The 26,377-nt window shown below is 35.3% G+C and overlaps 1 protein-coding gene across 4 annotated transcripts in view; it reads right to left on the reverse strand.

Moving 5' to 3' along the window:
• The window catches only part of DACH1 (dachshund family transcription factor 1), a 424,843-nt gene that overhangs the window by 228,529 nt on the left and 169,937 nt on the right, over positions 1–26,377 (reverse strand). For all 4 annotated transcript variants that reach the window (XM_009248687.4, XM_054529097.2, XM_054529096.2 and 1 more), the window contains exon 2: positions 12,097–12,212. In XM_009248687.4, the coding sequence (XP_009246962.4) occupies positions 12,097–12,212 (116 nt within the window). The remainder of the gene's footprint in view (positions 1–12,096; positions 12,213–26,377) is intronic.

The following is a 26,377-nucleotide window of genomic DNA, read 5'->3' on the forward strand; positions in this document are numbered from 1 at the left end:
TAGAGGTTGCAGTGAGCCGAGATCGCACCACTGCACTCCAGCCTGTGCAACACGAACAAAACTCTGTCTCAAATAAAAAAAAAAAAAAAAAGGAAAAGAAAAGGGGGAAAAAAAAAAAAAGAAACAAGAAAGGATTACAACCTGATGCCGTAAATAAGGGAAAGAACCCATAATTCCCAGAACTGATATATTCAAACATTCAAACAGAAATAAATAACTGGTATTCCACATGAAACAAAGCAAAATTATCTGTTTTAAAAATCATCATCATAAAACTCTGAATCGGATGGCATCTTGCTATGTCACACTTTGCAAAGTGTTTTGTGATCACATTAGCTCGGGGATACCCAAACTCCAGGCCACAGACCAGTATGGGTCCTTGACCTGTTAGGACCTGGGCCACACAGCAGGAACTGAGTGGCAGGTGAGCAAGCAAAGCTTCATCTGTATTTGAAGCCGCTTCCCACTGTTTGCGTTAGTGCCTGAGCTCCATCTCCTGTCAGATCAGTGAGGACATTAGAGTCTCATAGGAGCAGGAACCCTATTGTGAACTGCACATGCGAGAGTCTAGGTTGTGTGTTCCTTATGAGAATCTAATGCCTGATGATCTGTCACTGTCTCCCATCACCTGCAGATGGTGTGGTGAGTTGTATTATTTCATTATATATTACAATGTAATAATAATAGAAATAAAGTGCACAATAAATGTAATGTGCTTGAATCATCCCAAAACCATACTCCCCACCCACCCCCATCAGTGGAAAAAATGTCTTCCACAAAACCAGTCCCTGGTGCCAAAAAGGTTGGGAACTGCTGCATTCGCTTACTATGTTCTTCACAAAGTCCTATTGAGTAAGAAATAAAGCAGAACTTATGATGGTGGTCTTTACGTGATAAAGCAGGTATTTCAGAAGGCAGCTTGATATAGAAATATAAGCAATAAATTGGGATCATAAAACCTAAATTGACTAGAACATAATAGGTACCAATTCCTACCTGTAATGGCCAAACAAGTGAGGGCAGGTAGTGTTACTCAATGTCACACAGCTAGCAAGTGATGAGGAAGAGAATAAAGGCCAGACCTTTTAGTTTCTAAGTTAGGAGCCAACTCACAATACCATTTTGTTTGAAAAATAAATGTCTTTTAAAGAAAAGAGTCATAGCCTAACCTACTCATTGTATCTTAAAATTAGCCAAAAAAAAAAAAAAAAAAAAAAAAATCCACAGTATTCATTTTCTAGGAAGTAGGTCTGTGGCAACTTTAATTAATGTGAAATGGCACAAAAGATCTTCAAATAGTTTAGTCTACTGTATATATCTTCAGCCATATATCAACACGTGAACATGATAAAAAGCTCTCCCATTAATTATACTGACTACTTCCTTAATGAAGTGCAAAAATGTTTGTGTAATCTGATTCAATTTATTGAATTAGGTTACAGTTTTATCATTTTGAAAATCGGCTTCATTGTTTACTTTATAATATGTCAATTCATTTCCAACAATTAAATAGCTCAGCATACAGCCATAATCAATTGAAAGCAATCTCCATTTTTGAGGTCTACTACCATTTGTAACGTGCATATTTCTGAAAGCAATATGTGATAGTTTGAACATATATTGTAACAGTAGCAATGACATTTTATATCCCTAAAACTTATTTTGTTCACAAGTCTATAAAGAGAGTTCAGTGTCATTAAGTACCTAAAAAGTAAACATTTCATAACCAAATTTCAGTGTTATGAAATAATACTATTGGCAAAATCTATAGAGTATATGTGAATATGAATAGCTTGACAAACTAAGACTTCCTATACCTAAACTATACATTTTAAAAGCTGTTAATTTTATTTTTAAATCCAGTGGAGTTGATTTGCACATAGAAAGTTAGCAATGATATTGAATAACACTGGGATCAGCCTGTTTAATTACAATAATATTTTACCTTTGTCTAGCTTCATCACTTGCAAGATGTTGCTATAAATTGTGTCATTTGACATTCATGACAATTAGAGAAGCATAATTCTGATATAATAAAAAGATTATTTTTACAGGTGAAAGAAATGAAGAATCAAAAAAATTTGAGTGGCTCAATTATTATATATTTAAAAGCCATGTGCCTGAAAGATTCCTATGAATTTTGGCAATTGGCTTCTCTCCTGGGACTTTACTTTTTAAATCGGAAAGTCAAATCAAAATAATTCTAAGTAAATTTCAAGGTCTTTCATTTAAATATCTTTAGGGTTTATGTCATTGTGTTATCATTTCTGATGATGTTTACTGTTTAAAATAATACAACATATTCCATCCTTATTCCAAACCCTATCACAAACTTTAAATATTTAAAATATTTAAATAAAATTAAAATATTTAAATATTTAAATATTAAAATATTTACAATAATACAACATATTCCATCCTTATTCCAAACCCTATCACATCTTTAAATATTTCTTTATATTGTATTCAATAATTGCCATTTCCTCCTATTGACTAATTTTACAGCTATGGAACCCTTTAGGGTTTCTCATGAAAGAAAGGGAGAGAGGACAAAAGAAAAATGGTATGTAAAAATCTCTTTCAATTGGAAAAAAAAAAAAGTATCTGTTAGCTTTACCATAGTCACAGTTTTATTCAGAAGCTAACTATTCCATCCATAAAAAGCAGTGTAGCAAGTGTGATTGCTTAAGAATATAAAGCATGCACCTCAAAAGTAATTTTAAGTTACCATACAAAAAAGTAGGAATGAATATATTAATAGGCACCTTTTAACTAGAAAGACACCATGTCATGTTTGGGAGAAAAATTAAAAATAAAATAAAATAGAATCCACATATTTCATAATTAGAAGGGAACAAGGTGGTCTTCCCCAACCTACCTCCCACTCAATGTAAAATTGCCTTCAAATTTAACTAACAACAGTAATTCTAAAGTGGGAAAACTTACAGCTGATGGTTAGGGAGGGAGAATAAGTTTTCAAAAAAATCGTACTGTTTTATAACATAAACAATATAGCCTATTAAATAAATTGAATAGAAAAACCATGGCTAACAACTTTTCATCCCAGTTTTCTCTTGAACATTTCTGTCAGAAGGAAAATTTGAGGTTTTATTAGTAATACATTCCACTTTCTGACAGTTCTCCACACAGCAAAGCTCTTTCTTACGGAAGCCAATGTAGACTTCTCTGCAATTTATTCTATCAGTCAGATTTCTGTCCTCAGAAGTGCACAATATGATTCTATTGTATCATCCACTTTCAGATTATCTGTAAGTCTTCTTAAGACTAAACATCACCATCATTTCCAAATTGCTATCAGCATGACTGTTCTCTTAATGCTCACAAGTTTGTCAATGTCTTACTAAAAATTGTGGTGCCATGACTGAACATAATATTCCAAATGCCACCTGAAGTGTAGAGCAAAATAGTACTGTTGTTTCCATTTATCTGGACTTCACATTTCTATCTATTAAGTTTGGTTTATATTAGCACTTTCCAAAGTTGTACCATAATGTTCATTTATATGGTTACAGAGCCAAATGAAATTCTTCATCATTTTTCATGCAGAATATGTTTAAATCAGGTCTTAAATTAATGAATAAGTAGGATAATAAATGTTTCGGGACACAAACGGCAAGGTTTTATAAACACAATGATCTTTCTGGCTTTTACCAGCTTCTCTAGAAATGTTGTTCCTGCCAACCCTTTCACAGCAATTTTACATCTTTACAAAGGACGTAAAGTTCTGAAACTTATCCCCAAAACGTATGGAGAAAATAAAAAGAAGTTCCACATTTTATGGTTAAATCTTTAATAACTAACCTACAGCACATCATTAAGGGACGGAGTTGAAGCTTTGAGGTTAGCCTCAGAGAGGAAAGCCTATCAAAGAGAGAGGCTAAAATAAATAAATAAATAAAATAAAAATAAAAATCAACAGTTTATTTTGTTTTGCACTAAAATAAACAATATTTGTATTTCTCCCATTTCTCAGTTAGGAAGGGACGTAAGATAGCAGCTGCACCTCCTACTGGTTAAAAAATTATAGCGAGCAATAAAAGATAACATGTGGCACATCCATGATATAACCAAGGGATTAGAACACTAAGAATTTCACAAATAAATGGATATCTGCAAAGCTACAAAGCTCCAGGTAATCTATACAGTATCCACTGTCATAATCAAAAGTTGACTCTGAAAATCTGATTTGCTTTTCTTAATGTAAGTAAACTTCTCTTGTTGAAGGAGGCATCATATTACTAAAAGGAAGCTAATAATACCTTGCAGTTAGTCACTTAAAGACATTAGCAACTTCATTATGGGAAATCTACTGAGAGAGAAGTATAAGCAGATTTTAATTCTTAGTACAGACCAGTGTAGGAAAAGAGACTACAGAACTCAATAGAAACTTAGAAGAGAGAAATAAATTAGGGAAGAAAGTATGGTAATTTTCTTCTAAATTAAGTAGATGAGAGGACTGTCCAGAAGTCTAGTAATATGTGGTTATTTAATTAAGTCTAAAAATAATAGATCATTGCTCTAAGAGATAAGAAAGAAATGATTTTTATAAATATCTATGCTAGTAACAGACCCAGGGCATATTGTGATTTAACAGAAGTACTCTGTTATAACATGTCACATAGGAAAAAGAAGTAAATATATTTCTTATGTAGTTCATCATAACAAGAGCTATATTTACATTCAGTTAACTTAAGAAATATATTTTATTTATATGTATTAAATTACTTATATATCAAGATACTGGAGGTACAATGAAAATTCTAATCTTAAAGGATTATATAATATAGTGCAAATGTAGTTATATATACCTGTATATGCAGGAATTGTAAACAGTAATATGTTCCCATGGACATGGGGGTGGGTGGGGGACACCACACACCGGTGTCTGTTGAGGGGTGTGGGGCTGGGGGAGAGAATGCATTTGGAGAAATACCTAATGTAAATGACAGGTTAATGGATGCAGCAAACCACTATGGCACGTGTATACCTGTGTAACAAACCTGCACATTCTGCACATGTACCCCAGAAATTCAAGTATAATAATATAAAAAGAGTAATATGTTCCATGCTACTATGTTATTTCTATAAATATCACTTCTCTAGAGCATCAATTTAGAGATTTAAATTCCATCAATTGATGATTATGCTTAAATGTAACCATCATAACCTATAAACAAACAAATAATGCCTTCCATATACTTAGTATACTTCCATTAGGTTCTACACGCTGCATCTTTAATCTGGAGCCTAACTGTGCTTAATGGGATTTTAGAAGCTACATTAATACACCAGTGTTTAAATTTGTAATTGTAAGGCATAATAATTTCTCTCAGAAATCCTTTACTAAACATTTATTAGCCATTTTCATTGAACAAATATTTAGTTTGAATATCTGCTCTGTGCCAGGCAATATTCTACACACCAGTGATACCAAGGTGAATAAAATAGGCCAAAATCTTCTGTGTGCATATCTACCACACCCCACTTGGACTTCTCATAATACTTAGCCTAGTGACTTACTGGATGTGGTAGGCTGCCAATGGCCTCCAAAATTAAGCCCATGTCCTAATCCAGGAAATGTGTGAATGCTACTTTACATTAAAAAAAAAATTTTTTTGTAGATGTGATTATGTTAAGGATCTTAAGATAGGAGATTATCCTGTATTATCTAATGTAGCCTAAATACAATCACAAGTGTCCTTAAAAGAGAGTCAGAGGGAGATTTTACACACACACACACACACACACACACACACACACGAAGGCAACATTACCACAGAGTCAGAAATTGGAGCCAGGCAGCCACAAAACCAAGAAATGCCTGCAGCTCCCAGAAGCTCAAAGAGGAAGGGACTGGAGTCTCCCCTAGAGCCTCCAGAGGGGGTACCCTGCTGACACCATGATTTCAGCCCAATGATGCTGATTTTGGACTTGCAACCTCCAGAACTCTGAGAGTATAAATTGTGGTTTTGTCACTAAGCTTGTGGTAATTTGTTATGGCAGGCACAGGAAACTAATAGAGTGATCCATTCAAGTCTGAAAACTAAACAAATTGCATGATGAAGTCTAAAGTTTATGTGGGCCTTACAAAAAGGAAAAAAAAAGAAGACATACCTTTTAATTTTTCTCTTCAAGAAAAATACAAAGGGAACATGTATTAAGCAGTTATAGGTTAAATGTGCTATCCTCAACAAAATGTCTAGTTATCAAACCTCTCAAATATTTCCTAGATATATAAATATATGAAAACACATAAAAACATATTGCATAAACATCAAGTGTTTAAATAGTTAATATGAGATTTATTCTTTGGGTAAGGCATACAGTAGTAGATTGTTATGTTTAATTTATTAGTGAAGACAACCCAACCATTTGTGGCTGTTTTACTTGTGCATTTTTCTGTTCTCCTTACTTATGAGTATTCCAATGAAATACAAAGCATTTATTATAATAAACTTCTCAACATACAAGGCACAATTTTTTTTGTTGTTGAGATGGAGTGTTGTTCTCTTGTCCAGGCTTGAGTGCAATGGTATGATCTCAGCTCACTGTAACCTCCGCTTTCCGGGTTCAGGCGATTCTCCTGCCTCAGCCTCCCAAGTAGCTGGAATTACAGGCACCTGCCACCACGCCCAGCTAATTTTTGTATTTTTAGTAAAGATGGGGTTTCACTATGTTGGCCAGGCTGGTCTCGAACTCCTGACCTCAGGTGATCCACCCGCCTCGGCCTCCCAAATTTCTGGGATTACAGGCATAAGCCACGTTCCCAGCCCAGGCACAGTTTTACATTGTAAATTTTCTCCTGAGAAGTTGAAATTTTTAATGCATTTAAACTATTACAAATGCTAATATTACAAAAGAGATTGTTTAGATATTGTTGCTGTTTACTATTTAGTAGAAAAAAGAACACTAAATTTGAAATATGTTCATGAATTCACCACATGAGAACATTTTTCTCTAAACTTTTTTAAAGATAAGAATGTTTCAATAGGATTAATTCTAGATTAATATTGCCCCGGTCCAGTACTTTTTCCAAAATGATAAATTTGCAAGTTATAAATTCTTACCTTTTAAGCATAAGGTATGTGTGTACAATTGCTTTCTTTACCCTGAATAGGTATCTTGTGAATACAAGATCACAGTGAGAGAAAAGACAGATCCAAGAGACAGAACTATAAATCATTCATTCATTTAATTTGAGTGTATTTTAAGAAGATATTAAATAATTTTTATATGTCAAAAACAAATACTGAGGACTCAATTAATTCTTAGTATTTTTATGAAAATTGTATTTCAAAATTAATTTGCATACTGACTTAAAGATGAAATCAGAAAGTTGGCAACTACGCTATCCACATTGCATTCCTGGACAAGAGGGGAGTATTTTGAATTCCTAAATAACCCCTTTCTTAATTTTAAATAGACATCATCTTATAAAAAGTATGAATGTTATTGGAAGTCTGTTGCTAGGATGAATTATTTCAAACTGGTAGTTATTATCAAAAATGATTTATGACAAGTGCTCAGTCAAAATCAATGTAGTGACCACAGCAGGAGGTATTGCCTTGTGTGACTCTACAAAGAACTTTCTTTCTTTCATTAACTTCAACTTCTGGTTGCTATGGCATCCGGTGACAACCATAACTTTTAGAAATTATCACCATCTGCCCACACCCCTTCTAAGGTTACACACAAGCCCACTCAAGCAGCCAAAATAACACATAAAAATTCCACAAGCAATCTCAAAGTTTGTTGTTTTGTTTTGTATTTGTTTTTGTTTTTGTTTCAAGTATAGATACCTAAATACTTAATATTAAGACTGGGAAAATACATTTTTTTAAAAAAAATAGTCTTTTTTTTTCTAAGAAAACAAATGCATCCAGGGAAAACTATCATTTAACTCCAATGTTCAATTCTTGAAAAGAAACAATAAAAGAATGATTAGGACTGAATCAATAGGTGTTTTTTGTTTGTTTTTTTGTTTTGTTTTGTTTTGTTTTTGAGACAGAGTCTCACTCTGTCGTCAGGCTGGAGTGCAGTGGTGCGATCTCGGCTCACTGCAAACTTTGCCTCCCGAGTTCAAGCGATTCTCCTGCCTCAGCATCCCAAGTAATTGGGATTACAGGAGCCCACCACCACATCCAGCTAATTTTTGTGTTTTTAGTAGAGACGGGGTTTCACCATGTTGGCCAGGATGGTCTAGATCTCTTGACCTCATGATCCGCCTGTCTCAGCCTCCCAAAGTGCTGGGATTACAGGCATCAGCCACCGCCCCCCAGCCAATCAATGGGTATTTATAAATTTGTCTAAATTAATCCATTTTCTTTTCACAGGACAAAGTTAGGCAACCTTGAAGATACATTTACGTCTTTTTATCGTTTTCAAATGTTACTTCTCAGAAGACAAAAGTACATAAATAAAGTCCTGCAAATTTAAAAGTCTATATAATCATATTTAGTCATATTCCCCAAATACACTAAAGCATTTGGTAGACTGTCCTGGGAGAAAGATGTTATATACTTCTTGAGAATTATAAAATGTATTTAGGATCATTAGATTTCCACTTAATGTTTTAAGACAGTACAGATATGTTCCCCAGTATATGAAGACATTACTCTGTGTTCCCTAAAATCTAAACTTCTTCATCTAGAAAAATTTTACATAAAAAGAGAAATCATACTGAATATATGAAGGTAACGCCATTCATGTGCGATAGTCAAACTTCTGGCAACCTAAAATCTTTGGACTAATGTTTAAAAGTTGAAAGTAAGCAAAATAGTAGTGAGCTGGCTCACACACCCTGTTCTAAAGCAATTTGCTGAGGTCTACAGGGCACTAAACTAACTCCCTCCCTGCCTCCCTCCCTTCCTTCCTTCCTTCCTTCCGTCCTTCTTTTTTTCTTCCTTTCTCTCTCTTTCCTTCTCTCTTTCTTTTTTTTCTTTCAGACAGGGTCTCTTTCTGTTGCCCAGGCTTGAATGCAGTGGTACGATCATAGCTCACCACAAACCTGGATCTCCCAGGCTCAAGTGATCCTCCTGCCTCAACCACCCTGGTAGCTGAGACTGCAGGCACAGGCCACCACACCCAGCTAAATTGTTTTGATTTTTTGTAGAGATTAAACCTTGCTATGTTGCCCAGGCTGGTCTGGAACTCCTAGCTTCAAGCAATCCTCCTGCCTCAGCCTCTCCAAGTGCTGGGATTATAGGCCTGAACCCCAGGCCCAGCCTAACATCCCCTTTCTAATCCAGTTTATGCTCCTAATGAGCCTCCATTTCCTCATTCTTCTTTAGAACATGGCTGCTTAAGGTCTTTTTTCAATATAATGCTTAGCTTGACAGAAGTCCTGGTTTCTGGGTTCAAAACATATAAGAAAGAACAAAAGTAGAATGTCTGAGAAGGCACAGTGATTGAAATACAGAAAATGATCATACTTTGAAAATGAAAGACCAAATTTAAAGTATCTTCGGTGTCTCTGTTCACCAAGCCGGGAAGTGCATAATGTATTTCAGAAAGAGTTCTTTGAAAAAATAATTTAATATTTTGAGTTGGGACTTTGGAATATGACCTTCCTTTATTTAGAAACTCCACTTACTTACCCAAAAGATACTTGATGGTGTGAACTATGTGAGGTGTTGCTATTTACATTTTGATGGTATCATCTTATTTAATCATTACTTTGGTAATGAACTATGTATCATCTTCATCTTTAAAGATTAAATATGGGCAGACAAATCTTCCCTATTATAATATGAATACGATCTAGAATACATTTTTTTCTCTTATAACTGTGAGTAAGTAACAATTCAGAGTCAACACAAGTTTACTAAATACAGAAAAAATGATTATTAAAATGGTTATTTAAAAAAAAACCCTCAGAAACATGGTTCATTGAGAGGTTAATTATGTCACAAAGACTCTGAGGTCTTTTCTATTTCACACTTGAGTCTTTCAGCTATAAAACATGAAAAGTTGGCCAGGGGCAGTGGCTCACGCCTGTAATCCCAGCACTTTGAGATGCCGAGGCGGATGGATCATGAGGTCAGGAGATCGAGACCATCTTGGCCAACATGGTCAAACCCTCATCTCTACTAAAATACAAAAAATTATTCGGGTGTGGTGGCACATACCCATAGTCCCAGCTACTCCAGAGGCTGAGGTAGCCGAGATTGTGCCACTGCACTCCAGCCTGGTGACAGAGCGAGACTCTGTCTCAAAAAAAAAAAAAAAAAAGAAAAAAGAAAAAAGAAAGAAAAGAGAAGTTAAGATTTTCATATGTAGTATAAAAGATTCTCCTATGTCATTCCCAAGTCCCAAATTTTCTAAACAGAAATCTTTATCATTCAGTTAAACATAAATGAGCAAGGATTAACAAAGTACTACCTATTTGATTTTTCCAAATCTCAAATTGGAATTAGAATATCAGGCAGTAGGATTCAGTTACTTGAAAAACATGACTAAACAAATTAAAATGATGATAGTCGCCTTGAAATTGGGCAATTTTCAGCTATTGATTTCAATTTTCATGCACGAAATTAGTATAAAAATATTTTCATGGAATTTTCAATTATTTACTATGAAAAACCTTTGGTGGCTGGGTATGGTGGCTCATGCCCGTAATCCAAGAACTTTGGAAGGTCAAGGCAGATGGGTCATTTGAGTCCAAGAGTTCAAGACCAGACAGGGCAACATGAAGAAACCCCATGTCTAGAAAAAAAATACAAAAATTAGCCAGGCATGGTGGCCTGTGCCTGTAGTTCTAGCTACTCAGAAGGCTGAGGTGGGAGGATCTCTTGAGCTCAGGAGGTCCAGGCTGCAGTGAGCCATGACTGAGCCATTGCATTACAGCCCAAGTAACAGAGGGAGACTCTTTGTCTTAAAAACAAAAATTAAAATTAAAATTAAAATTATTGGGGCCTTGCTGAAAAAAAATATTAAATATATAAAATGAACAAATAGCTGAAATAGCTACAAATTAAACTTAATGATTTTTGTTAAATAGCCACAAAGGTGAATGAACTGTTTAGACATTACTGCAAAAATAAAGATGAGTTAGAGACAGTCATTGATGTCAAGAAACTTCCACCCAAATATGACATATGAAATAAGATTACTCCATGATTATATTAGAGCACACAGGAAGACAAATGTTACACAGAAAAATAAAATACTGATACAGGAATTTAGAGAAAAAAGAAAAACTCTCTTCTCATCTTGCCTGATTACCTTTATTGTATCAGCTGTATTATAATACATGACATTTATATGCTCATATGTATATTTCCTTAATATACATATGATAAAGAAAAAACATTAATATAAATATTATATATTGTATAATAATATCAGCAATATTTTAATTTACTCATGGATCTGGCTCATTTCCTGATGAAACAATAAAGATGGGCAAACATATGTTTATGTAAATAAAATAATTAATGAACCCATTCAGGTGGTAGAAATCAAACGAATTAATTTTGCTCCAGTGCATTATGAAATATCTTTATGGTATGGTATGGAGCTTATGAAGTCAAGACTATTCTTTTACTTATACATTTTCAAAATTCTAGAAATAAACATCCTTCAGATGGGTTCTAATAGAAACGTATTAGTTGGCGAAAAATTACGAGACATTTCTATTCAATATAGTTACTGTCTTTTGTTTGGATGAATGTCTATCAATTTCTGGAATGCTAAACAAGTTTAAAATCCAAAGACCTGGGTTTGAATAACAACTGACAGCTACAGCTGAGTGACCTTGAGAGAGTCACTGATTTTCTCTGAACTTTGATTCCTTAATAAGAAAATAGGAATAATAATTTGATGTTTGATATTTGTGGTAGGATTAATTAAAATAACTTCTAGCACTGTGCTCAGTTCAGCTTTTTTTTTATTTTAAATAAAGAAAAGATGGTAATCATAATGCAGTTTTGAAATAAATTATCTCAGTAACATTATCTTAGTGTGCACAAAATATAATTGATGTGTGTAAATATCGATGTAACCACAGATATATATAAAAGCTATGACATTGGCTGATTTTTAATATTTTTTGGCATAAGTGAGTAGCAGTCTTACCTGTTGGTGGAATTATCCCAGGAGACATGAGACCAGGGACAGAATGTGGCATGATGTGAGAGTTCTCTGGGGAGGTGACACTTTGAGTCCTCTTAGGAGGCCTTCCAGGTCTAGAACTGAAACAAACAAACAAAAAATTTTTACAATTAAGCTGTTGTCTTACACATGATTTCAAAGTTGTTTCAAGTGGTAACATGGACTGTAAATAAATTTGTTTCAAGGACGGTTGCTTTTGCAGTTAGATGTAATAGACTTCCATCACTAATTAGATTACATGCTGAATTCATTTTCCTCATTGAAGATCAGCCACTCCTGATGCATAATTCATAGCCTGCACCTCGTTACCTGCTTCTTCATATTAATATCTATACACAGTTTGAATTGCCTCGTTTGCATATGCTAAAGTTCTGCATGCAGCCTTCAGCACGAAAATTATGCACTAACTTGTAATAATTATTACAGTCAGACTGCTATTGATTTATGAGACTTTTAAAAACCAAATATGTGTAGTACTTGTAATGAATGATATTTTAAGGTTCTTCAGGAAATTAAAAGGCAATGGCTGCCTAAGGAAATGTTCTGCTTGTTTGATTTAATACTACAGTTAGCTGGGAGGTGGAATGAAAGAGTGATTCAGACCTATAGCACATTTTTCGATGATATGTTTTATTACTTCGCACTGCTAGCCTGATATCTAGATGATAAATGACAATACATATCTAATGTGTGAAAAGGTCTTGCAATTTCTTTATTTTTTGTCATTTAAAAGATAAGTCAAGTTATCATTTAACCCTTATTCTATTTAAGTGAACATCCCCCACTAAGTTCCCTTACTTTTAATATACTAAAATATACTTGAAAGGCTTAGGATTATTTGTAGGATATCATTAAGGAACTGCCAGGGTAGCATCTCATATGTACCTTTAGGATAAATAAAAATACTTTGTGTTTTAGCAGTACTGTACTTTACATGTCCATTGCACAAGATTAATTATTACAATTATAAGCAGAGGCAGAGGTAGAGACAGCTATTTGCAATCATTAATGGAAAACAACCTAAAGTATATAATATTACAATTTTTGAAAACAAAGTTTTAGCATTGTGTTTTCACTTTTTGCCTCTGTATCATAAATGTGCTTTATGAAATGCTCTCCCATCATTTATTTGGCCAAAATGTGCCTAGATATTTCAAAACTAACAGATATAGCCTCATAAATAAGCATTTTCATGTTTTGCCTTGGCTGAGATCCCTAGACTTATCAGAAGATTCAAAGACGTTATCTGTTTAATTTAGGTAGGTAATGTTTGTGGTGATTGAGCAAATAATTATTAAGTACCTGCTGTTTTCAAAGAGGTGCACTATGGAGGCTAATTTAGGAGAATGGGTTGTTAGACTTCAGAAGTTTGTATTCTTGCCAAAGGGGAAGAATCTGGTGCATAAACAACTATGATGCAAGTTGTAAAGTGCTAAATCCCATAAGAAAGTTGCAATCTGAATACTAATTGGAAGTTAGGATGGATGATGATACTACCATGTCATGGGAAGGAAGAAGGCAGCGGGAACATTAGAAGAGAATTCTGAAGAAGAATTAAGCATGGAGAAGAAAAGAATAAAAGAAAATTACACTCCAGTGAGAATGTGAGAAAGAAATGAAGCCATGAAAAATGTATGGATATACAGGATTGTTTCAAATGAGCTGAAACAAGTCAAATAGGAAGAGGAGCAGTGATTGAGACTGTCAGTTATTGCCTAGGGCTAGATCCTGGAGGATGCTGGAAAAAGAGCAAGACTGTTTGCTTGTCTTTCTGTTTTGTTAACCAATAGGGATATTGTCGTGCTTATTGTTCTTGAAGTATCTCTCAAGCTACTTCCTCTTATTATTACTTTCTCATGATTACTCCTCATTCTCAGTTGGCTTTTTAACTCTTGTTACTTGTCTGTGGTCAATCAACAGCCCTCTGATAGTATCCATTTTCCTTGAGTGATCTCTTCTATTAGCATCACTTAGATGCTAAGGGCTAAGGGCTAAATATATATCTACAGCCCATATCTTTCTCCTGGGATTCAGACAGATTAATGCTTATGTGCTGGAAATCTCTGCTTGGATGTTCTATAATAATCTAAGACTCAGCTTGTCTAAATCTGAACTCAGCATCTATCCCATTAAAACCTATTTTTTTTCCCCTGGTTCAGCGAAATGGAATCTAATTGACTAAGCCAAAAATCCAGGAGTCATTTGTGTCTTTTCCTTCTTTTGTATACTTAAATATTATCTTTCTGAGGATTTCTTTCTAATCTATTTTCTCTTCTATGTCCCCACTCCTACCTTCCAGATCAATCCCTCATTTCTTGATACATGGTTACAGCTTTCCAAACTCTTCCAAGACACACATTCAATTTTGTCCCACTCCAGAGTCTAGAGTCCAGAGTCTAAACAACTCTCCATGCTAATTCCAGAAGGATTTTTATAAAATGCAAATTTGACCTTGCTTTCCATTTGCTTAAAGATATCAGTGGTTCCCTACTGGATTCACAATCCTTGAAATGGCGTCAAAGCCATTTCAATATTTGATCCCTGATGGCTTTTCCAATTTCAACACTTTATTCCTACATTCATAGCTTATATTTGGCCCTACTCAGTTTCTTAACAGTTTCCTCAGTGGCTCTGGTCTCCTATTACACTGTCTTTAAAGATGCTGCCTCCTTTGCCATTAAAGCCCTTTTTTATGCCAACCCATCCTCATTCCTGTTTTATCTGACTAAACTTGCCTAAACTTTAATCATCCTTCTTACCAACCACTTCTAGTTAGTATTTTTTCTGTGCTCTATGATAGAGCATGGGGAACCTATAATTCTTCCTGCACTGATTGCAATAATCGGATTATTTGCTTATCTCCCAAGGCTACTTGACAGAAATTGCACAAAATGTATCTGTGTGTCCTTAAAATGTAGCTCAGTGTCTGGTTCACTCTATGTAGTAAAATAATAAAAATAATAATAATAACCCTATTTGTAAAGCCATTTCTCCCAAATCCCTCAAGTATACTACCTTATCAATTCCAGGGTCATAAAGTTTCCGAGAAATGAAAAGTAAGGCACAGAATGAGTTTGAAACTCTAACTCTAAACGTAATGCTAAATATACTTCTCAAGCCCAGAGAAAATAGAATAGAGGGTTTGGGAAATCGCAAGCAAGATGCTACAGAAAAAGTGGGAAAGAACAAGGAAGTTAAAAGATTTGAAATGTATAGCCCTTTAACTTGTTTTGATTTTAAAGAAAATCAAACTACTTAGAAGTACCTTATTATTCTGGCCACAGGAATTGTCCCCACAGCCCTCACTTTAGAAGTAGAAGTGAAGCAACTAAGTAGGAACACTTTAATTCACGCTGTGATTAGAATAGACCCGGTGGGCTCCTTTCACCACAGATATCTCCTGCCCAATCTATCACATTGCCTCAAATTCCACCAATAGAGATTTATTGCTTTCAGTCTTTAAGCTTCAAGTTCTTTTAAAACCTTTCATTAAAATGCAAATATTCTTGGTGGTGGTAACACCCTAAAGCCATCAGCTAACACCCTACTGGGGATTACTTTCAATTAGGTGAGAGCAAGCTCTTGGGATACCTTTGTGAAGAATGAAAGGGACTGAAAGAAAACACTTGTAGGGACAAGTACATCACTTACTCTTTTGCCTAAGAACAGGACAACAACTATGAACCTCTCGTTGGAGTTATTCCCAACTTCTTGGCTGAGGAGAAGTTGGAAAATTTATTTATTAACAAGACTTTCCTCTATCCCTTCATGACCTACAGTTAGGTTCCCTTATTGACAGGCTTGATATTTTATCCTTATGCAATCCTGGTCATTGACTCCTAGGGGATTTGAATACTTCAGGGAAGATAATTGTAAAATAATTGAATATTTAAATTTCTTTCAAAGGCATTTTAGGGAACCTCCAAGAGAACATGAGTAATACTCTGGCCAAAATCACAGATTTTATTGCCTGGATTGATCCAGCTGTGATACTGGCTCTACCAATTTACTAGAAGGTGTAGACTTGACCAAGCTACCTAACTTCTCAGAAAACTTGATTAAATCAGGATTTCTTTAAGAAGCGTTTTGTATGCTTTGTTAGAAATAAGTTATTCTTAAAAAGAAAATACTTAGAAAAACAAAAACTTAACTGAAAAGAGGAAGCGAAACAATGAAAAAAGCATTTTCTTCTGGAATGCTCAATTGTCTCAATAGTAGCCACTATCAACCCAATTTTCTATAAGAGTGACCCATTTCTATCCCAGAGGATTAGAGCAAGCTGAACTCTCCTAGCTCTAATCAAATGGAAGACCTCACTTAAATAATCACACTTAATAGCTTGAATAAAATCACAATTTATGATTTTGGTAATTGTTTTTGCCAGCTTCATGCATTAGCCTTAGTACAGGCTTTAGTATTTTCAAACATCTGCATTAAAAGAGGAAAGCAATAGCTCAGAGACGTCCACATCCACATTTAATATCCCAAACACTAGGGAACTCACCCAAGCACACTTTCTCCTGCAGTTCTAAATAAAAAGCTTTGCCACCCACTCCCATTCCCAACCTGCCACACACAGACAGATCGCCAGGGGGTCTTCTTTCCTTAGTTTATAACTCTAAATCAATCTCATGCTAATTTCAGTCTCTCTCCTACAACTGTATAATGTTTACTAACTTTTCCAGGTCCATTTATTGTTTTTATTTAAGGGGAAGTCAAAATTGAACTTAACAAAAGTGATAGTAATTAATAAGAAGCTTAGTGCAAAAGAGCAAGAGATGTTAGAGTACTTTATAGAATTTTCAATACCCAATCTCCTTTGTGGACATCATCTTTTGTTAATCTCTTCAGTAGTTTTTGAGAAATTGAGCTCAATTCTCTTTCTAAGAGCTGGGGCAGAGAAACAAATAAAATTCAGAGAAACAAAAACAAAAACAAAAACTGTGGTGTCCACACGTTGGAAAATGTGAAAGCAGCTGCCCAGCAGAAATTTTAAGTCCAAATCCTACCCGCCTGGAGAAAGGAAAGAAAAGTTCTGTTCAACCATTCATTCATTCATTCAAGAGAAAAGAGCTACTGTATATAAGCACAGGGCTAGACATTAGGGTTTCAATAATAAAGACACAAGCCCTTCTATAAGAAGGACAATAAAATTAAATAATCTGTGGGGTAAGTGCAGCAGAAGGCTACATGGCAGCAAATGAGCACTGAGATTAATCCTGGGACACAAACAAGCATTTACGAGTGAAAGCAACTTGCTCTGCTGGTCTGCAAGAGTTAATTTTCCCTCTCCAATCTATTTACCTAAGGAAAGTTCCAACTCTGTGGTTATATTCTGCATATTTTTTTCTAGGAAACTGCTTCTACAAAACCAAGAGGTTTGTAAACTTTATATATGTATGTATGTTTATATTATACATTTTGTATATATGCACATATAAATAATTTATTTCTGATGGGAAAGTTACAATTTGCTTAATGATTTGCATAGCCACTTGAACACTATGGAATCACGAAGAGTCATGTTTGTAAGTTTATGGTAACATAGAGGAATGCTTACGTTCTAAGTAACATGAAAAAGCAAGATACAAACCTGCAGATATGGACGTATCAGAGCACATGAGAGATAGAGAAATCAAGTAAAGAAAGCAATAAATACACAGAAATAGAAGACTGAAAGGAAATATGCTAAAATATTGAATGCTTATCTTTGAATCTCTGACTGGAGAGTTACTTTTTTTTACATATGAAGATTTTCGTTTCTCTGTCATAAACATACATCATGTTTAAAATATAAAAACAAACTTTTTTATTTTTTGACACAAGGTCTCACTCTGTTGCTCAGGTTGGAGTGCCATGATGTGATCACAGCTCACTGCATCCTCGACCTCCTTGGGCTCAGGTGATCCTCCCCGCTCAGCCTCCTGAGTAGCTGGAACTACAGGCACACACCACGATGCCTAGCTGATTTTTGTACTTTTTGTAAAGAGCGAGTTTCACCATATTGCCCAGGCTGGTCTCGAATTCCTGGGCTCAAGCTATCCACCCGCTTCAGCCTCCCAAAGCATTGGAATTACAGTGTGAGCCACCACACCCCAACTTAAAACAAACTTTTAAAACTAATTTGACTTCAACAACTTGGATCATATTTTTCAGAGACTTCAATGTGGACAAATCATGACCCTGGCTAAACTTTATTAGTGCCTGAAGTTTGCCTCTATCTCATATCATTAACCACATATAATTGTCCTTTTAATCTTTCCTTTCCATTTGAGTTCTAAAATATCTGCTAAAAAGCAGATGATTATAAACAAAAATGTTATCCTTGTGAGAACTATAAACTATGAAAAGTACAAATAATCATTGACATTGTCTAGATTAAATAAACGTCAGGAAATAGACCCATCAACACAAAAGGATATAAAGGACTTCCTAAAATTAATGTATGTGTATCAATATTTCACCAAAAGAAGTGGCTGATTTGGAATCCTCAGTTTATCAATGCATAGTTTTCCCTTAGAAAGATGTTGTTAACTTGTTAGTTGAACTTTTTCTTTTTTTCAGTTTCCTGAGAGGCAACAATCCAAATAATCCAGAAGCTATATGATTAACATTATTTTCCCTTCTAATGCAAATTTTTTCCTATTGCTGGTAAAGCTTTGAGGGATACACTTTTTAAAATGGTGACTAATGTGAACATGTTTTCATTCTCACATTCCACATTTGTTTGGACTTTTAGTGTTCTCTGTGTAGTTGTGTGTCCCAGTCATGTGCACTTCTCAGTACAAACAGACTATGAACTAATGCATCAAACATTACTTTCCCACGCTCACCAAAATACAGAGGTCCATGGGGCACGTGCTTACAAATATCACCAGTGGACACCTCGCGAGCACTTTCAGCTTATTGGCTCGCAAGCACAAAAGCACTGTCTCAACTATTTGCATGGCAGGTAATTCAGTACACCAAATGAACAAATACATACACAAATATGCAAAATACAAATGTTCCGTGGGGAAAAAGTTAAAGTATATTTTAATCAAAAGGTTCTGTGTTCAAATTAAACTACTAAGCATACATATGTTTTGTGGAAGAACTTGACAGATTCCTGAAGTTTTTAATATTTTTGTTTACTGGGGCAAGTTATCAGAGTTTTCACTATATTAATATGCATTACAAATCTCCAAGAATGGGGTAACATAGGCATTTACTAAACTTAGTTCACCATGAAACCTGCCATTTCTAGTGAGTTTGTTTGTTTGTTTGTTGTTTGTTTAAAGACTTGTGCTCTAAACAAATGTGATATAATCAATGGTATGATTTACATTTGAATCATGAAAATTCCTCATCTCTCAACAGTACCAAACCATGTTCTATATGTCATCGGGCACATGAGAATTATTCTCCAAAAGTTAGGAAAACAGCAATTCACATATTCCACCGGATGCCAGAATGGGGGGCTTTACCCTTACATCACACCAATATGTCCTGATCATTTTGGTTACCATTATCTATTAATACTACTGCATACATATTTGACCAAATTCTGTAAAAGTTGAATACTGAGCAATGTAAGAAATAATTGGGGCAAAGCGAGAGGTTTACAAAGCAGGTGATCATCTAACTTGAAACATTTTACTCTCTAGCAGAAGAAATGCAAGAGCTCATCATTACCAAAAAAATTAGTATCAGTAAACTAAAAGCATCATTAACAAAAAATAAACAGAAGTTAAAATTAGCTACTCTGGTGAGGATAAATTATCGTGGCCTCTGACCTCAAAAGTCACAATGTATACAACTAAAATAGTACAAGAAATTTATTTAATATAAACCTGTTTAAAAAGCCAAAGACAAAATATCTGAAGTCTCCAGCTCAGTTGGAGCTACTACATACTGAATAAGGAATTACCCCAAAGAAAGAATTAAAACATATTGGAATGTAACTAAGCCACTCTTAAGCATTTGTATATTAAGTGTTAACAATTAATGACAGCCTAAAATACTAAAGAGAGTTCCTGTCGCAGGTAGTTGGGATAATCTCGCCCTCGCCCCTAAAGCTTCTAAGTCCTCTTCCCCTTTTTTTAGAATATACATAAGATCTAAGTTAAGAAGATATTTAAAATCCATTATGTATATTAGTTACACTAATCTTAGAATATATTAATTATTATATTAAACTTAGTTTAAGATATGTTAACTTAATGAATATATTTTTGGAGCTTAACCTTTATCAGATCAGGGAGATGGATATATTCTTGTCTCAACCGGAATTCTTTACATCAATGGTAAATGTCCCTTTATAAAGTGAATCAAGTCACCTACCACTTGATAAGTAAATGCATCAAACAGATTACTTTCCCACACTCACAAAAATACAGAGGAATATTTTGTGAGACTGAAATGCTTTTCAGTGCAACTTAAAGTTTTAAAAAGACATACAATTTAATACTATTTATGTTTACCTTTCTATAGCATACATTACACATCTACATATATGATTTCTCCCAGAGTTCATACCATTTGCAAATTTCATTTAGTGGCATGTTTGTCTAGAAAGCTAAATATTTTTAACCTTTTAATCACCTTACAGTTTTCCTTTCTTCCCATAAGTCTTCCAGGCCACAGATGATTCTATCCAGAACACCTTTCTTTTACAATTATGTGCAAAAGCTTACTAGAATCCCCTAAAGAACAAATTCTGAAATAATTAGAAACCATTTTAAGTGGCCTTCTTAAAGTTTGGGAAAACGTTAATACTATATTGGATTCTTTCTCAAAGCTCCTGTCATACCTCATGACAATATTCTACAAAATTTAAATTTAATATTAAAATATATTCCAAGCCCGGGTGCGGTGGCTCACACCTATAATCTCAGCACTTTGGGAAGCCAAGGCAGGAGGATTGCTTGAGCCCAGGAGTTCAAGACCAGCCTGGACAAGATGGCGAGATCCCATCTCTACAAACAATTCAAAAATTAGCTGGGCATGGTGGTGCATGCCTGTGGTCCCAGCTACTCAAGAGGCTGAGGGAAGAGGATCCCTTGAGCCCAGGAATTTGAGGTGGCACAGAGCTGTGATCAAACCACTGCACTCCAGCCTGGATGACTAGGTGAGACCCCATGTAATATCTAAGCCAATCTTTTACACCAACTATGAACTCCATAATCACAAATAAAAATGTTTTCCTTTTGTAATTTTTCAATTTACATTTCAAATGACAAGATATTCACAGCAATTACTATTGGCTATATTTTATTTGAGCCAAAAGCAATGCATTCAGTCTTTTATTTCAATGGCATATGCCAAGAACCTGTTTATAAACTTGCAGTGGAAATGGTTGACCGTCATTCTGTTTCTTCAGGTTATCGTTAATTTGGTCCCAATATGAACCTATTGTTCCTATCTCAAAATAATATCCAACTTTCCTTTGCAGGAGATGCCATTTCCAACACTCTAAAGGCCTCTTTTCCAAATGTTTTTGTTTTATTTTTGAATAGTAGATAAAATAATGAAATAATTGCAATTATATTATCTACTGCCAGGGATTGTGCTAAATTCACTATGTGATCTAACTCTTTTAATACTTTGACAAACTTTTGAGATAAGTACTATTATAATCCTTCTTTTTTTGATGAGACATTGAGACACCAGAAAGTAAAAGTAAAGTGACTTACCTAATATCACACATATTAAGAGTGTGAACCATGGCAATCTGGCTTCAGATGCCAAGCTCTGAGCACCGTGTAATACTGCCACTGTAGCAGATTTGCATGTTAATGCAGTCAACAAACATTAATTGAACATGTCCATGTGCCTGACCTTCTAATATGTGGTGGAAATAACAATAAAATACTATACCTTCCCTCAAGCAGCTCATGGTCTATTTCGGGAAATACATTGATACATAGAGAATTACACTAAACCGTGTTAAATACTGTAGTAAATGTTGCAGAGCATGGTTGTTGGGACAAAGTCATGGGGTGCTTCAGGAAAGATGAGGTGTGAGCAAGCAGGAGTTTGTCAACTGAAGGAGAGGAGGGGGTGCTAAGTAACAAAACAGCCATACAGGCATAGCCCCCCATTACACACGCACACACACACACACACACCCCCCCTTCTGTAATGAAGCCTGAAGTACTTAAACTTGGGTACTTATAGCACCTAATATTAGTATTAACAGGTCATTTATTAAAGAAAACAGTTAATAAAGTATTAAATAAAATTCAATTAATGTAAATCATATTAACAGCAATGTTTGGTGCTTAATTGGGTCAAAGACAAAGGTTTACAAAGCAGGTAGTCATCTAACTTGAAACATTTTTCATTTCCCCGTCCTTAGCATGGTTAGTCTCACACAGTCCAGCACATAATTATTCTCTAATAGTTTTATACATCAAATCTTCTCTGTCTATACTGTCTGCATATTTCTGACTTTGAGAAATGTGTTAGATATATGATGGTAGGCAATGATTTTTGGTCAAACATCTTTAATATATCATGATTTGTTCGCCTGTTTTCTTTCTTTCTTTCTTCTTTCTTTTCTTTCCTTTCTTTCCTTTTCTTTCTTTCTTTTTCTGTTGTTTTTTTTTTTTGACAGAGTCTTGCTCTGTCACCCAGGCTGGATTGCAGTGGCGCAATCTTGTCTCACTGCAACCTCTGCCTCCCAGGTTCAAGTGATTCTTCTGCCTCAGCTTCCCAAGTAGCTGGGACTACAGGCGTGCACCACCATGCCTGGCTAATTTTTGTATTTTTAGTAGAGACAGGGTTTCACCATATTGGCCAGCCTGGTCTCGAACTCCTGACCTCTTGATCTGCCCATCTCAGCCTCCCAAAGTGCTGGGATTACAGGCGTGAGCCACCGCACCCAGCTGGTTCACCTATTTTAAATGTATTTTCTTGTCATGCCTTATTTAAGAAGCATTTAAATAGAACACAACTTGATGTTATATTATCAACTATATAGACAAAATCTGAATCTAACCAAAAATGAATCCATCTCCCTTTCAATACTGTACTATAACAGGGATTTGTATTCATAAGATGGAAATTCATTACTCAACTGAGTTTTATTTCATTTTTCTGTAATCACTTATTATCTTAATCTTAATCAAAATTATTGCCATATTTTTTATATAAGAAGGAAATACTTTGTAAAGAAATTATAGCAAACCAACAATAAGAAGGAAAAAACTACAGCAAGTGTGCATAAATATTTATATAATAAAGCAGCCATAACCATAAATTACTGGTAAAGTAACTAAGTCTACATACATACACACACACACACACACACACACACACATACATTCAAAAATCTGGTACGATAATACCCTCTTATCCATGGTTTTTCTTTTCTTTTCTTTTTTTTTTTTGGAGACAAGAGTCTCGCTCTGTCGCCCAGGCTGGAGTGCAGTGGTGCGATCTCGGCTCATTGCAAGCTCCGCCTCCTGGGTTCATGCCATTCTCCTGCCTCAGCCTCCCGAGTAGCTGGGACTACAGGTGCTCGCCACCACTCCCGGCAAATTTTTTTTTTTGTATTTTTAGTAGAGACGGGGTTTCACTGTGTTAGCCAGGATGGTCTCGATCTCCTGACCTGGTGATCTGCCCGCCTCGGCCTCCCAAAGTGCTGGGATTACAGGCGTGAGCCGCCGCGCCCGGCCTGGTTTTGCTTTTCAAGTTCAGTTACCAGTGGTCAACTGCTGTCTGAAGATAAGTATGGTACAAGAAGAAACTCTGAATGAGAGAAAGAGAGGCCACATTCATATAACTTTTATTACAGTGTATGGTTATACTTGTTCTATTTTATTCTTGTTGTTCATCTCTTACTATGTCTACTTTATAAATTAAACTTTATTCTAGGTAGGCATGGGTGTACAGAAAAAAATACAGCATATATAAGGTTAGGTACTATCACACTTGCAAGCAACCATGGGGGGTCTTGGAACATATCCCCCGTGGGTAAAGGGGATTACTGTATAAGCATCTTCACATATGAATACAAAAATAGAAAAATAGCTATGTTTGTATTAAATGATTTTTCCTTAGAGATGTAGTCTCAAATGAGGGTAAAAAAAACCTATTAAATCAGAACTCAGACAATCTTGTCTTCCCACTTATGAATGCAGAGGCAAGATGGCTGATGCCACCTAAAATGCATGTTTTCACCCTTCACTGACAAGTTATTTGTATGCCACCTCTGGAGAAAATGTACATAACTAATTTGTTTGAGAAACCTGTAAACACACACACACACACACGCACACACACATCCGCCATTCCCCTCCCCTGTGTAATGCATGGGGAGCTGTCAAGAAACGTAATCTTGAAGCACAAATTCAGACACCAACTCCAGAATTCAGAGACCTCCTGACAACTTTTTGATGCCCCCGTGAGGATTCTAGGCCTATGAACTAATGAAAGGGTGATGTTAAGATAGACAAAGGCTGTTTCCACCCTGCAGAGATTTAATAACATGCTTAATTCGTTACCTGACATAGATGATACCTATGCACCAAACATTGCTGTTAATATGATTTACATTAATTGAATTTTATTTAATTCTTGATGAAGCATTTTCTTTAATAAATGACCTTTTAATACTAATGTTCGATGTTGTAAGAAATTAAGATATAAACTACCGGAACCACAGAGTTGGAGAAGTCATTGGCACTTGTCCTTTCAAGCTTGAATAGACACTGTTTTATCATGGAATTTTTTTCTCATGGAATACTAGGCTGAGGCTGCTTTTAAAATCCTGATCATTATCCTAATTCCCATGTTCCCTTGTTTATTTATAGCTGAATCCTATTTTAAAATACTAAAAACATATTGCCTTAAAAGTGTTGTTTAAACTGGCTAAAGCATAAGAGCTCACATTTAGAAATGACATAATGTATGCACCAGAATTCTTTTGAGCACTTTATGTATATTATTTCACATAATTCAAGAAACTTCTGGGATGGAAATATTATTTCCATTTTATAAGTATGGAAACTAAGGCAAAGATACATTGAAGCATAGAAGTATGGAGAATAAAAGTATAAGTTTTCTTATTATTTCAAATTGAAAAAAAAATCGTTTCTTGATTAAACCCGTAACTAACATTACATTAGAGACAAGTCTAGAAAAGACAACAGCTATGACATTTTGATTTCTTAAAACAGAAGACAGAATTCCATATTTCAGTCAATTTTTAATTTCATTGCTTGTTAGAGTATTTACTAATATTTAAAACACGGCTTCAGTCTTGGCCAAACTTCCCTTACAGTCCAGGACCTTAGATCTGATGACTCGCTTCAAATGCGTCCTCTCTTTCCAACATTATTAGTGCACAGACATGTGCTAGGTGACCGTGGCATGCAAAGGCCGATTCTAGATACCATGGCAGAAACAAGGCAGCAAAACATAACCCTCTCTCCAAAAGTCATCTTCTTATTGTTAGAATACATAGCTATGACACTAAGCTTCAAGTGACTTTAGAAAGAGAAAGGAAAAAGAGAAGAAACTCTCAGAAAACCTAAAGACAAAAAAGGCATTTAAGATGAGTCTTCACGCATGAGTATTATTTTAACTAACAGAGAGAAAGTGAGAAGAATGCATTGAAGATCTTCAAATGACATGGTCAAGGGCTCCAAGGCAGAAAAATGTGGAGTTCACCAGAAATGATGAGTGTGTCCAGGCCTCAACAAATGCTCCATCTGCAAAGAATCAGTGAGGTCATTTCGGTAAATTCAGTATGTTTCTTATGCTAATCCCAGCTATATTGCAAGTCCTTTGAGATAATCACCAAGACTTGTTTCTTCTGAAGCCCTCCTCCACTGTCCATTACAGAGGGCAGCAAATTGTGTGTGTTCAGTAGCCTTAACTAACTCAACCAACAGGGTTGAATTTGGTAACTGCAGATCATATTGTAAAAGGCAAAGCAAATATTGAGTGTTTAAAATAGGGCCTTCACAGATGGGCAATGTGTGATCTACTACGACACTCATACTTAGGAAGTGATAGTATGTGAAGTACAGTGTTCATGATTTAATAGGTTTTTATGAGGTTAGCATGAAAATTAATTTAGCTCTAATTATCAAGATAGAGATGAAAAACAATGAGATCTAGGGAGGGGCGTAAGGGATAAGGGATGCCAATCTGGTGCTATGCTCACTGCCTGGGTGACAGGGTCATCTTCACCCCAAACCTCAGCATCACCCAGTGTTCCTATGTGACAGACCTGCACATGTACCCCCAAATCTAA

This window comes from Pongo abelii, chromosome 14 (genome assembly GCF_028885655.2).
Source record: "Pongo abelii isolate AG06213 chromosome 14, NHGRI_mPonAbe1-v2.0_pri, whole genome shotgun sequence".
NCBI classification, from domain to species: domain Eukaryota; kingdom Metazoa; phylum Chordata; class Mammalia; order Primates; family Hominidae; genus Pongo; species Pongo abelii.